Genomic DNA, 14,922 nt, shown 5'->3' with positions numbered 1-14,922 from the left:
CTTGAGCAAAAACACTAACACTAAATCTTTTGTAAATGATTCAGGAAAATTCATAAGCATTCATCACCTTCATCTTTACCTTCCTACCCCAGGAATGAAGGCCTTCTGTGGGGCTCCTGAAACACTCAGAAAATGGCCACTTCCATTGGCTGAACCAAAGTCAGCAAGTGAGGTAGTTATGTGTGTTTGTGGGAATAACTGAAGAGTAAGTGTACTGTATCTTCAGCAGGGAAGTTACATCTTGGGCATGATATGGTATGCTAAATTGGTATTTGTAGTGTTGGAGAGATAAGTGGTGTCTAGATCATACATGAGAGGGCAATTCATGTGCTTGGGGAGTGCACCTCCAAATTGCTAAAAATACCTATTTTCTCTGTATAGGAAGGTAGTTTTATACTAACTTGGCACCATCTCTTGAACATTCTCTATTTTCATACAACTTATTCAATTTATGTATGCTGTGTGCATTAACCATGTCCTCAATCATATCAAGTCTGGTGGAGTGGTTTATAAGACTAAGTTGGGAAGACAGTTGTTTAGTGGTTCTCAGGTCATTTTGGTGAGTGTTTGTTTTGTGAAAGTCATGTTTGCTGGGAAAGCCTATCAATATAAGTTACTGGTAAGGAACAGGGTAAGTTTTAATCTACTTTGAAGCTCATGATTGTTTAAGAAAAAAGGTTTGGATGGGACAGGTTTGGGGCTATTGCAAAGAAATGAATGCCAACCATTTTGGGGTAGGATTGTATTGTATATATTTTTGTTTCATAATGCAGGTGTTGAATGTTTGTGGTTGCAATGCATCCTGTGAGTGCTCTGCGTGATTTGTTTTCTCTGGTTTGAAGTGTTGTTATATTTGTTGTTCATTTATTTATTCATTTATTATACTTTGTCACTGTCTCCCGCGTTAGTGAGGTAGCTCAAGGAAACAGACGAAAAAATGGCTCAACCCACCCACATACACGTGTATATACATACATGTCCACACACGCACATATACATACCTGTACATCTCAACATATACATATACATATACATATATACACACCCAGACATATACATATACACACATGTACATAATTCATACTGTCTGCCCTTATTCATTCCCGTCGTCACCACGCCACACATGAAATGACAGCCCCCTCCCCCTGCATCTGCGCAAGGTAGCGCTAGAAAAACACGACATGGGCCACATTTGTTCACACTCAGTCTCTAGCTGTCATGTATAATGCACCGAAACCACAGCTCCCTTTCCACATCCAGGCCCCACAAAACTTTCCATGTTTTACCAAAGATACTTCACATGTCCTGGTTCAATCCATTGACATCACATCAACCCCGGTATACCACATCGTTCCAATTCACTCTATTCCTTGCATGCCTTTCACCCTCCTGTATGTTCAGGCCCCGATCACTCAAAATCTTTTTCACTCCATCTTTCCACCTCCAACTTGGTCTCCCACTTCTCCTCGTTCCCTCTACCTCTGACACAGATATCCTCTTTGTCAATCTTTCCTCACTCATTCCCTCCATGTGCCAAACCATTTCAAAACACCCTCTTCTGCTCTCTCAACCACACTCTTTTTATTACCACACATCTCTCTTACCCTTTCATTACTTACTCGATCAAACCACCTCACACCACATACTGTCCTCAAACATCTCATTTCCAGCACATCCACCCTCCTCTGCACAACACTATCTATAGCCCATGCCTCGCAACCATATAACATTGTTAGAACTACTATTCCTTCAAACATACCCATTTTTGCTTTCTGAGATAACGTTCTCGACTTCCACACATTTTTCAACGCTCCCAGAACTTTCGCCCCCTCCCCCACCCTATGATTCACTTCCGCTTCCATGGTTCCATCCGCTGCCAAATCATATCCCAGATATCTAAAACACTTCACTTCCTCCAGTTTTTCTCCATTCAAACTTACCTCCCAATTAACTTGCCACTCAACCCTACTGTACCTAATAACCTTGCTCTTATTCACATTTACTCTCAGCTTTCTTCTTTCACACACTTTACCAAACTCAGTCACCAGCTTCTGCAGTTTCTCACATGAATCAGCCACCAGCGCTGTATCATCAGCAAACAACAACTGACTCACTTCCCAAGCTTTCTCATCCACAACAGACTGCATACTTGCCCCTCTTTCCAAAACTCTTGCATTCACCTCCCTAACAACCCCATCCATGAACAAATTAAACAACCATAAAGACATCACACACCCCTGCCGCAAACCAACATTCACTGAGAACCAATCACTTTCCTCTCTTCCTACACGTACACATGCCTTACATCCTTGATAAAAACTTTTCACTGCTTCTAACAACTTACCTCCCACACCATATATTCTTAATACCTTCCACAGAGCATCTCTATCAACTCTATCATATGCCTTCTCCAGATCCATAAATGCTACATACAAATCCATTTGCTTTTCTAAGAATTTTTCACATACATTTTTCAAAGCAAACACCTGATCCACACATCCTCTACCGCTTCTGAAATCACACTGCTCTTCCCCAATCTGATGCTCTGTACATGCCTTCACCCTCTCAATCAATACCCTCCCTTATAATTTCCCAGGAATGCTCAAAAACTTATACCTCTGTAATTTGAGCACTCACTTGTATCCCCTTTGCCTTTGTACAATGGCACTATGCAAGCATTCCGCCAATCCTCAGGCACCTCACCATGAGTCATTTTTTTTTTTTTTTTTTTTTTGCTTTGTCGCTGTCTCCCGCGTTTGCGAGGTAGCGCAAGGAAACAGACGAAAGAAATGGCCCAACCCACCCCCATACACATGTATATACATACGTCCACACACGCAAATATACATACCTACACAGCTTTCCATGACTTACCCCAGACGCTTCACATGCCTTGATTCAATCCACTGACAGCACGTCAACCCCGGTATACCACATCGCTCCAATTCACTCTATTCCTTGCCCTCCTTTCACCCTCCTGCATGTTCAGGCCCCGATCACACAAAATCTTTTTCACTCCATCTTTCCACCTCCAATTTGGTCTCCCTCTTCTCCTCGTTCCCTCCACCTCCAACACATATTCTCTTGGTCAATCTTTCCTCACTCATTCTCTCCATGTGCCCGAACCATTTCAAAACACCCTCTTCTGCTCTCTCAACCACGCTCTTTTTATTTCCACACATCTCTCTTACCCTTACGTTACTTACTCGATCAAACCACCTCACACCACACATTGTCCTCAAACATCTCATTTCCAGCACATCCATCCTCCTGCGCACAACTCTACCCATAGCCCACGCCTCGCAACCATACAACATTGTTGGAACCACTATTCCTTCAAACATACCCATTTTTGCTTTCCGAGATAATGTTCTCAACTTCCACACATACATACATACATACATTAAATAACCTTACCAACCAGTCAACAACACAGTCACCCCTTTTTTAAAGAATTCCACGGCACCATCCAAACCCGCTGCCTTGCTGGCTTTCATCTTCCGCAAAGCTTTTACTACCTCTTCTCTGTTTACCAAATCATTCTCCCTAACCCTCTCACTTTGCACACCACCTCGACCAAAACACCCTATATCTGCCACTCTATCATTAAACACATTCAACAAACCTTCAAAATACTCACTCCATCTCCTTCTCACATCACCACTACTTGTTATAACCTCCCCATTAGCCCCCTTCACTGATGTTCCCATTTGTTCCCTTGTCTTACGCACTTTATTTACCTCTTTCCAAAACATCTTTTTATTCTCCCTAGAATTCAATGATACTCTCACCCCAACTCTCATTTGCCCTCTTTTTCACCTCTTGCACCTTTTTCTTGACCTCCTGCCTCTTTCTTTTATTCATCTCCCAGTCATCTGCATTATTTCCTTGCAAAAATCGTCTAAACGCCTCTCTCTTCTCTTTCACTAATAATCTTACTTCTTCATCCCACCACTCACTACCCTTTCTAATCTGCCCACCTCCCACGCTTCTCATGCCACAAGCATCTTTTGCACAAGCCATCACTGTTTCCCTAAATACATCCCATTCATCCCCCCCCTCCCCTTACGTCCTTTGTTCTCACCTTTTTCCAATCTGTACTGTCTCTCCTGGTACTTCCTCACACAAGTCTCCTTCCCAAGCTCACTTACTCTCACCACTCTCTTCACTCCAACATTCTTCTTTTCTGAAAACCTCTACAAATCTTCACCTTCGCCTCCATAAGATAATGATCAGACATCCCTCCAGTTGCACCTCTTAGCACATTAACATCCAAAAGTCTCTCTTTCCCGCGCCTATCAATTAACATGTAATCCAATAACACTCTCTGACCATCTCTCCTACTTACATACATATACTTATGTATATCTCTCTTTTTAAACCAGGTATTCCCAATCACCAGTCCTTTTCATCGCACAAATCTACAAGCTCTTCACCATTTCCATTTACAACGCTGAATACCCCATGTACACCAATTATTCCCTCAACTACCACACTTACCTTTGCATTCAAATCACCCATCACTATAATCTGGTCTCGTGCATCAAAACTACTAACATACTCACTCACTGTTGTTTATTATTATCATAAAACCCCAAGGATACCTTCTTCGAGGGTTCCTGCAGCTTCAAGGTTGTGCTACAATCACTAACAGGGAAAAAATGGATTCCTATGTATTGACAAGTTCTCTAACAGGATTGTAATTTGATAATATAACCTAAATAAAGGTGTCTTTTCATTCATATTATAACTACAATTAGGCAGTCTGGTAATACCTATACTTGCTTTTGAAAAAATATGCACTTAGATGCATCTGAATGTGCTATTCACAGGATATTCCTCACGAAAAGGAAATCTCAGATGGAAGTGGAAACATTTCAAACAACAGCACATGCATATACAGCATTACCAAAATATACTACTAGTAAACTCCAGTGCTGTTGCTTATCCTTTAATGCCTCACTCTTAACAGGCCATTGGCAGAAAACAAGTATAGCAGTGTTAACAAAGGCTCCTTCCTAATGTTCCTACCAACTACTTATACCTAATGTCTCTACCCAGTGTTCCTCCAGGAGCATTAGATAGAAGCAGTCAGTAGCATTAGGTAAAAGCCTCTGCAAACACTGCACTAAAGTTGCCCTGTGCCAGTGGCCTGTTAAGGGTGAGGCACTAAATGGTAAGAAGCAGCATTGGGGTTCACTGGTTATGGAGACTATTGCCATGGCTGCTTCCTTGAGGGAGTTCCAGGTGGGAACAAACATAAGAGATAAAGATAGAAAGAAACAGAATATTCCAGCCTCATATTCCAACCTACTACTTCTACATATGCTCCTGCCAAATATTCATACCAACTACTTCCACCAAATATTTTTACCTAATGCTCCAGCATAATGTTCCTTCCTAATACTTATATCTAATGCTCCTACCATTTTGCTAAATGGCAGGGCTAGCACACAGCACTCACAACTGGAAAATCTAGTTATGAAGAATGTGAGAGTTATGTGTTGTCAAGAGATATGTGTGACCAGGAGATATTGTATGTCTGTTGACAGAATGCCAGTACACATGTGCAAAAGGCAGAAAAAAGACAGCTACCTGAGTCAGAGCAGTGCTACTTGAAAAACCACTGAAGTACTGGCTCATTACACAGCTGTCACTATCCTTCCCAATATCCAGGTAGGTAGCACTGGTAATATACTTCTCTTTGGTGGATGCTTACCAACTACTACCTAATGTAACAACTTACAATAGTGGATAAAATAGCCAGATACTGAAGTAGCTGAAGGGAGTTCAGAAAACAATATCCAAGACAAGAGATACCCACATTAATAAAAAGAAAAGGGAAACAATATCCAAGACAAGAGATACCCACATTAATAAAAAGAAAAGGGCTCGAGCGTTGGCTACAATATTATAGCTTTATAATGTACCAGGTCATCCTTAACATCTGACGAGATTAATCCAAAGGTTAGGGTTCCTTGAGGCATCAAAGTACCACTTCCATGCTTCTGCTCATGGATCAGGTAACTGCCATCTGCAAGGCATATAACCTAAACAGAACATTCTAGCAACTTCTCAAAGGTACGGATGAGGAGTAAAATCCTCAATCAAGAGGAGGAGGAAGAAAGGTAACATTCTGAATGCTATGCCAAGCATTACTAAATCATGGGATAAAGTCAAACCCAGGAAAATGTATGGTATTTGGGAAACATAACCCTGATATACCTTGAGACCCTGTTATTTCTCACTTATAATGAGAATGTTGAGAGCAAAGTTTTTTAAATCAGCAGGTAAAGATCAACAACAAGCTATGGGAAGAAACTCTGTTAAAAGAAATTCTAAAAATATGTGAAGGAATTCTGTAGTAACAGTGTGAATAACTTAAATAAGGTAAGTGATAAGGGTGTAAATGTAGGAAGTATGCAGAAAATGAAAAGATATGCATGACAGTAAAGTTTTACAGATGAGGGCCTACAAATGTAGACCTCCCTCCCTGTACGGTTCAACTTGGAAATTATACTTATGGGTAAACAGAACACTTCACCTATGGCAGCATTGTACTTCTAGGAGAAACATAAGCCAGTTTCTATAAAGTCATGTTAAACCTTAACATTCACTTCAGAAGTGGAAACTTTACTGGTAAACATACCTTGTTATAGTCACAGAATTTCCAGAAGAAAACCAGTAGTTCTTGGTGAAAATTAACTTTTTTTGTGGAATGAGGAAGGTAGGTTTGCTGGAGTGGATTATTCAGCAGCCGAGTAAATCCTCTAAGTACAAATGAGAAATCTTCTTCTCGATGAATGCGACTCAGATAGTTGATGAAAAGATTGTCAGGTACAGCAGACTGAAAAGGAAATTAGGTGTCAATAAAAGAGTAATATCTGAAGATTCTGAAAGACAGACAATATTTTTGGTTAAGACATTATGCACCAATACCATTATCATTATTACATAACCCCAGGACCCCATTTTGGGGCTCATGCAACATTGTGGCTTCACAACATACAGAAAAAGGAAAACAATAAACTTCCTTGGAGAGATAAGTTCCTCAGTGAGACTGCACTCCTTCCTGTCAGCTGAAAATGATAAAGTAGTGCTACAGGTGACTTCTTGCATACAGTTTAACTAAATGGAAGAGGAACCAAGCAGAATTTCTACACTAATCACAACCAATCAAGATCACTAAAAATTATATTATGTAACATGCTCTCTTGCACACTTTCATTTGGTCTATTTGCTTCATAATGAGTCTTCCCTACAATTACTGATGAATAAGACACATTCAAAAAGCATGCTTATCCTTATTTTACTAATCTTAATATACCTTTCAAATGAAAAAGTGTCATTTCCTGTGGCTACAACAGAGTGACAAATCTATTTCAAGGAATTTAGGCATCCCAAACCTTCGCCTGCCTCTGGGGTTGAGGTGGGAAAGCCCACTTCTGCAGTGTCATTTCCCACAAAAAGTGCTTAACTCTGTGTTCAGAATGCACCTAAAGTAAGTGATATATAGTTTATGATAAACAATAAACAGACATATTAAAACAATGATCAGTAAGCAATCAAATATAAAATTAGAAAATATCAATATATCTCTATATCTCTGAAACCTGCTCTTTTCTGGAACTCCCTCAAGGGGGTGGCCACATCAATAGAGTCTCTATAACCAGTGAACTCCAGTGTCACTTCATACCCTCTAGTACATCACCCTTACCAGGCCACTGGCAGAAAACATGTCTAGTGCAGTGTTTGCAGAGGCTCCTACCTAATGTTACTATTGACTACTTCTACCTAATGCTCCTGCATAATGTTCCAACCCACTACTTCTACCTAATGTTCCAGTCTAAATGTTCCTACCTGCTACTTCTATCTACTGCTCCCACCATTTTGCCAAATGGCAGGGCTAACACATACAGCTCACCACAGGAAAATCTAGAATTATGAAAAATGAGGTGTGTGTTAAGTGTTGTCAAGCGTTATGTGTGACAAGTAGAGATTGTATGTTTGTGAACAAAATGCCAGTAGTCCTTGTGTGGGTGAGGCAGAAACATAAGACAGCTATTTGGGTCAGAAGAGTGCAACCTGACAACCACTGAAGTGATGGTTCACTCTGCAGCTGTCACTAACCCTCCTGATACCCAGGCTGGTAGTACTGGCATTGTACCTCCCTGGTCGTTGGCTGCTTCCCAACTACTTGCTACATACTCTTTGTAAAATGAGAAACCTTTCAAAATTATGGTTATGTTTCATAGTGTCAAACTGTATGATCTCATCCGTCAAAAAATTGCGAGAATAATTGTTAAGTCCATCGATAAAAAGGTGCTTGAAAATAATATATTCTCAGAGGAGTTACAAATGATATTGGCAGAAGGTGGACAAGACCATGACATATGTTCCTGGTAAGAAAGAATATGATAGTAAGTGTGCATGTGGTGCAGTCTAAAATATGTGGTGGTGTTTTATATATCATGACACTCATGTAAAGGTTAGCATTTTACTGTAGATAGAATAGAACTGGACAGTCTTTCTTTGCTCATCCTCTCCGTATATTCTTATATACCTGTATATGTGCATGCAAAGTGGCAGTATCATAATCAGTGAGGTTGGGAGATGCAACTACTGCAGTAGGGGCTCGATAATTAGGAAGAATTGGATTTCATTTCCTCAAGGGGATACTCCAATTTTCTGGAGTATTCAAGTCTAACCCTGCCTTCTCATGGTGACCTGGTCATTAAACCCATTGAGGTGGAACAGAAAGGGGAGGCAATGCCCAACTCCAACAGGGTAATAGTTTTAAAAAACAGACAAACTCTTGAGATGTGCTGATTTTTTTTCTGACTAACAATCAGAGAGTACTGCTGCCTCTAGGAAACACTACACTGGAGTTTTCCTTCACTGATGGCCTGTCAATGGTGAGGGACTTAAGACTAGAAGTGCCTCTTGAGTCCACCAATTGAGCCGAGGAGTAAAATGGACAAGTAACTAACGATGATGGCTCTGAATCTTAATGGGATGATAGGTGCATGTAAAAGGAAGGAGCTTGTGGAGAAATCTGAAAGTTATAGTTTGGATTTGCTGGAGATTGGGGAAACCCATATCCTTGTTTGTAGTGAATATGGCAATGATGAATGCACATTGTGGGAGGGTGTGGAAAGAGTAGTGGTTTGGACAAGAGTGAGTGATAATTATCAGGGAAGAGGGAAAGACATATGTGCAATTGTGTTATCACTGAGAGCATGGGAGGGTGTTGTAGAGCATGGATGGAAAGGATAAAAAAATAGTGTGGGTGAAATGAAAGAATGGAACTGTGAAGTATGCATGGTTATGTGTATATGCGCCAGTGGATATGAAGACTGTCAAGGTACAGATGAAATGAAACATTTCTAGGGAAATCTGAATGGTACAGATGAAATGAAACATTTCTAGGGAAACCTGAATGACTGTATAAATAGTTTTGGGAAAGGGAAAAAGGTGGTTGTAGTGGGTAATATGAATGCAAAGGGGGAATGTGATGAAATCGGTGAGATAGCTGGTAAATGGGAATGCTTGGAGTAAATGATAATGGAAGTTATCTCCAGGATGTCTTTGTTTGGCAGCAAATGATGATCCATAGATGTACATAGATGAAAAATGATGGAGGAAAAGAACAAAAGAGCTTGACTGACTGTGTGACAGTGGATGAAAGGCTGATAAAGGTTGTGCTGGATGTTTTTGTTGTGAAAGGATATTTTGGAGACTGACCATTCTGCAGTTCTTGTGGAGGTGAGAATCAGGGAAAAGTGGGAGTATGGTGAGGTAAAATTGATGGCAATTGAAAAGATGAATCAGAAAGAATGCAAGGAGTATGGAAGAAGTTTAACAAAAAGTTTAAATGAAAGAGCAATAAATGTAGGAATGCAGTCACGTGTGAATGAGGGGTTTAAAATGTTTTGAGAAAGACTTTTAAAGGTTGTGGAATTAGTAGTTGGATAGAAGCTGTGTGATATAAGAATGAAAGGGAAAATGCAAGATGGACACACAAGATTAGGAATGCAGTGAAGAGAAAAAAAGGCGTATGGTAGATTGCTCGAAAGGAATATACTGGTGGTAGTTCAGCAAAGGAGGGAAAAATATAAGATGTGTCAGTGGAACATTAAGATAATAGAGGACAGCAAAAAAATAGTATATGGGGATTTTGGAAGAAAGTTACCTGATAAGTTGAAGGAAAACAAAAAACTGTACTGGAAGGAGGTGAAAAAATGTGAGGAATAAGAAGGGGGAGTTGGTGGATCAAAAGGAGGAAGTGAAAGGAAGGTGGAAAAAGTATTTTGAAGAATGGATGAATGTAGGGGTTGAGGCAGCAGCTGTTACATGCATGGGCATGGATGATGGAAGGAAAGGAATATGGGAGGTAAAAAGGGCAATAACAAGGCTGAAGGTAAGAGGCATCTGGAATGGGTGGGATTATGGCTGAAATGCTGAAGTATACAAGAGAAAGTGTGACAGATGGATGTGTTTGATATGTAATTTAGCATGGAAGCAGGTGTGCCAGAGGACTGGGTGAAAGCTAATATTTCTTTACTCAAATGAAAAGGTGCTATTGATGTATGTAGTAATTATAGGGGAATTAGTCTGCTAAGTACACCTGGAAATGTGTATTCAAAAGTATTGCCTTATAGAGTGATGAAAGTGACTGAATGCAGAATAAATGAAGAGCATGGAGGTGTTGGGAAAAGTAGGGGATGTGAGGATCAAATTTTTGTGGTGAAAATGACTGTGGGAAAGTATCTAGTGAAAAGTAAGCAGCTGTAGGAGAGCTTTTATGGATTTGGAGAAGGATATGAGTCGAGAGGACTGGTTTAGGGGACATGTTAAGGAGTTATGGGGTTGGGGGGCAACTGTTGGATGGTGTGAAAGCATTCTATAGAGTAACTAGTGCATCTGCAAGAATGGATGGAGAGTTGAGCAAAAGCTTCAGTATACATGTGGCTGTGAGGCAGTGTTGTGTAATGACAACAAGGCCTTTTAACATATATATGGATGGAATGATAAGAGAGATGAAAGCAAAACAAGTGAAAGGAGGTGCAGAGATGGATTAGGTGGTTAGGTATGGTGGCTGATGACAAGCCTGTTTGCAGATGATACTGAAGAAGAGCTGTAGAAAGTTCTAAGTGTGTTTCATGATGTATGTAAGCATGGGCACTGTAAGTAATACTAGTAAAAGTAAAGAAATGGTGTTTGAAAGAAAAAAGTGAAAGTATGAATCTTGTAAAGCCCTATAGAATGAGAGAATGAAGTGTACTAAACTACATTACATACATGAGGGGAGAAAGACTGAGAGAGGTTACAGAAATTTTAAGTATTTAGGAGCTATCCTGGGTAATTTGGTGATATGGAAGGAGAAATAAGGGATAGAACAGCAGGACCTCTGAGAGGAATTTTATCAGGGGCACAAAGTTTCTCTTGGGTCCCCTTCCCTTCTCCATTTGTCATCCTGTTTTCATCCACTATGGATTTATGCCATGAGCTATAAGGCCTTAAGGGTATGGAAGATGAGAGAAAGGTGGAATGAAGCACTCTGTTGATTTTCTGCATCTGAGGCCTTATGCTCCTTTGCACCCTTCATGATAAATATACATAAACATTTTTTCATATATATTTGCCATTTCTGTATTAGCAAGGTAACGTTAAGAACAAAGGACTATGCCTTAGAAGGAATATCCTCACTTGGCACCCTTCTCTGTTCCTTCTTTTGCAAAATTAGAAATGGGAGAGAAGGATTTCCAGCCCCAAGCTACCTTCCCTTTTAGTCGCCTTCTACGACACGCAGGGAATACATGGGAAGTATTCTTTCTCCCCTATCCCCAGGGATATATGGATTGAACCAAGGCATGTGAAGTGTCTGGGGTAAACCTTGGAAAGGTCTGCGGGGCCTGGATGTGGAAAGGGAGTTGTGGTTTTGGTGCATTACACATAACAGCTAGAAACTGAGTGTGAATGAATGTGTTTTTTGTTTGTTCCTGGTGCTGCCTCACTGAAGGAGGTGGAAGCTATTTCGTGTGTGGTGGGGTGGCGACGGGAGTGGATGAAGGCAGTAAGTATGGATATGTACATATGTATATATATGTATATGTCTGTGTATGTATATGTAGGTACACGTTGAAATGTATATGTGCGTATATGGGCATAAATGTATCCATGTATATGTGGGTAGGTTGGGCCATTCCTCATCGGTTTCCTTGAGCTACCTTGCTGACACAGAAGAAAGCGATTAAGTATAATACATAAATATGAAATGTAGGTTTGCGGCAGGGGTGTGTGATGTCTCCATGGTTGTTTAATTTGTTTATGGATGGGGTTGTTAGGGAGGTAAATGCAAGAGTTTTGGAAAGAGGGGCAAGTATGAAGTCTGTTGGGGATGAGAGAGCTTGGGAAGTGAGTCAGTTGTTGTTCGCTGATGATACAGCGCTGGTGGCGGATTCATGTGAGAAACTGCAGAAGCTGGTGACGGAGTTTGGTAAAGTGTGTGGAAGAAGAAAGTTAAGAGTGAATGTCAATAAGAGCAAGGTTATTAGGTACAGTAGGGTTGAGGGTCAAGTCAATTGGGAGGTGAGTTTGAATGGTGAGAGGCTGGAGGAAGTGAAGTGTTTTAGATATCTGGGAGTGGATCTGTCAGCGGATGGAACCATGGAAGCGGAAGTGGATCATAGGGTGGGGGAGGGGGCGAAAATTTTGGGAGCCTTGAAAAATGTGTGGAAGTCGAGAACATTATCCCGGAAAGCAAAAATGGGTATGTTTGAAGGAATAGTGGTTCCAACAATGTTGTATGGTTGTGAGGCGTGGGCTATGGATAGAGTTGTGCGCAGGAGGATGGATGTGCTGGAAATGAGATGTTTGAGGACAATGTGTGGTGTGAGGTGGTTTGATCGAGTAAGTAACGTAAGGGTAAGAGGGATGTGTGGAAATAAAAAGAGCGTGGTTGAGAGAGCAGAAGAGGGTGTTTTGAAGTGGTTTGGGCACATGGAGAGAATGAGTGAGGAAAGATTGACCAAGAGGATATATGTGTCGGAGGTGGAGGGAACGAGGAGAAGAGGGAGACCAAATTGGAGGTGGAAAGATGGAGTGAAAAGGATTTTGTGTGATCGGGGCCTGAACATGCAGGAGGGTGAAAGGAGGGCAAGGAATAGAGTGAATTGGAGCGATGTGGTATACAGGGGTTGACGTGCTGTCAGTGGATTGAATCAAGGCATGTGAAGCGTCTGGGGTAAACCATGGAAAGCTGTGTAGGTATGTATATTGCGTGTGTGGACGTGTGTATGTACATGTGTATGGGGGGGGTTGGGCCATTTCTTTCGTCTGTTTCCTTGCGCTACCTCGCAAACGCGGGAGACAGCGACAAAGTATAAAAAAAAAAAAAAAAAAAAAAAAAAAAATATTCATTTATATATTCATATGCATATATATTATTTCATTCATACTTTGTTGCTGTTTCCCACGTTAGCGAGGTAGCACAAGGAAACAGACGAAAGAATGGCCCAACCCACCCACAGACACATGTATATACATACACGTCCACACACACAAATATACATACCAATACATCTCAACGTATACATACATATACACACACAGACATATACATATATACACATGTACATAATTCATACTGTCTGCCTTTATTAATTCCCATCACCACCTCGCCACACATGAAATAACAATCCCCTCCCCCCTCATGTGTGCGAGGTAGCGCTAGGAAAAGACAACAAAGGCCCCATTTGTTCACACTCAGTCTCTAGCTGTCATGTAATAATGCACCAAAACCACAGCTCCCTTTCCACATCCAGGCCCCACAGAACTTTCCATGGTTTACCCCAGACGCTTCACAATCTCTGGTTCAATCCATTGACAGCACGTCAACCCCAGTATACCACATCGTTCCAATTCACTCTATTCCTTGCACACCTTTCACCCTCCTGCATGTTCAGGCCCCGATCACTCAAAATCTTTTTCACTCCATCTTTCCACCTCCAGTTTGGTCTTCCACTTCTCCTCGTTCTCTCCACCTCTGACACATATATCCTCTTGGTCAATCTTTCCTCACTCATTCTCTCCATATGACCAAACCATTTCAAAACACCCTCTTCTGCTCTCTCAACCATCCAAACCCGCTGCCTTGCTAGCTTTCATCTTCCGCAAAGCTTTTACTACCTCTTCTCTGCTTACCAAATCATTTTCCCTAACCCTCTCACTTTGCACACCACCTCGACCAAAACACCCTATATCTGCCACTCTATCATCAAACACATTCAACAAACCTTCAAAATACTCACTCCACCTCCTTCTCACACCACCACTACTTGTTATCACCTCCCCATTAGCCCCCTTCACTGAAGTTCCCATTTGTTCCCTTGTCTTACGCACTTTATTTACCTCCTTCCAAAACATCTTTTTATTCTCCCTAAAACTTAATGATACTCTCTCACCCCAACTCTCATTTGCCCTCTTCTGCACCTCTTGCACCTTTCTCTTGACCTCCAGCCTCTTTCTTTTATACATCTCCCACTCATTTGCATTATTTCCCTGCAAAAAATCATCCAAATGCCTCTCTCTTCTCTTTCACTAATAATCTTACTTCTTCATCCCACCACTCACTACCCTTTCTAATCTGCCCATCTCCCATGCTTCTCATGCCACAAGCATCTTTTGCGCAAGCCATCACTGCTTACCTAAATGCATCCCATTCCTCCCCCACTCCCCTTACCTTCTTTGTTCTCACCTTTTTGGGCAGATTAGAAAGGGTAGTGAGTGGTGGGATAAAGAAGTAAGATTATTAGTGAAAGAGAAGAGAAAGGCATCTGGACAATTTTTGTGGGGAAATAATGTAAATGAGTGGGAGATGTATAAAAGAAAGAGGCAGGAGGTCAAGAGAAAGGTGCAAGA

General features: G+C 41.1%; 1 protein-coding gene across 2 annotated transcripts in view; it reads right to left on the bottom strand.

The window, feature by feature from the left end:
- Positions 1 to 14,922, bottom strand: part of LOC139757280 (protein HID1) — a 115,713-nt gene that overhangs the window by 58,049 nt on the left and 42,742 nt on the right. For both annotated transcript variants that reach the window (XM_071677627.1, XM_071677628.1), the window contains exon 7: positions 6,650 to 6,847. In XM_071677627.1, the coding sequence (XP_071533728.1) occupies positions 6,650 to 6,847 (198 nt within the window). The remainder of the gene's footprint in view (positions 1 to 6,649; positions 6,848 to 14,922) is intronic.

The sequence above is a fragment of the Panulirus ornatus genome, chromosome 25 (genome assembly GCF_036320965.1).
Source record: "Panulirus ornatus isolate Po-2019 chromosome 25, ASM3632096v1, whole genome shotgun sequence".
NCBI lineage: Eukaryota > Metazoa > Arthropoda > Malacostraca > Decapoda > Palinuridae > Panulirus > Panulirus ornatus.
Note: the sequence above shows the minus strand (reverse complement) of the source record. Positions and strands in the feature narration are given on the sequence as shown.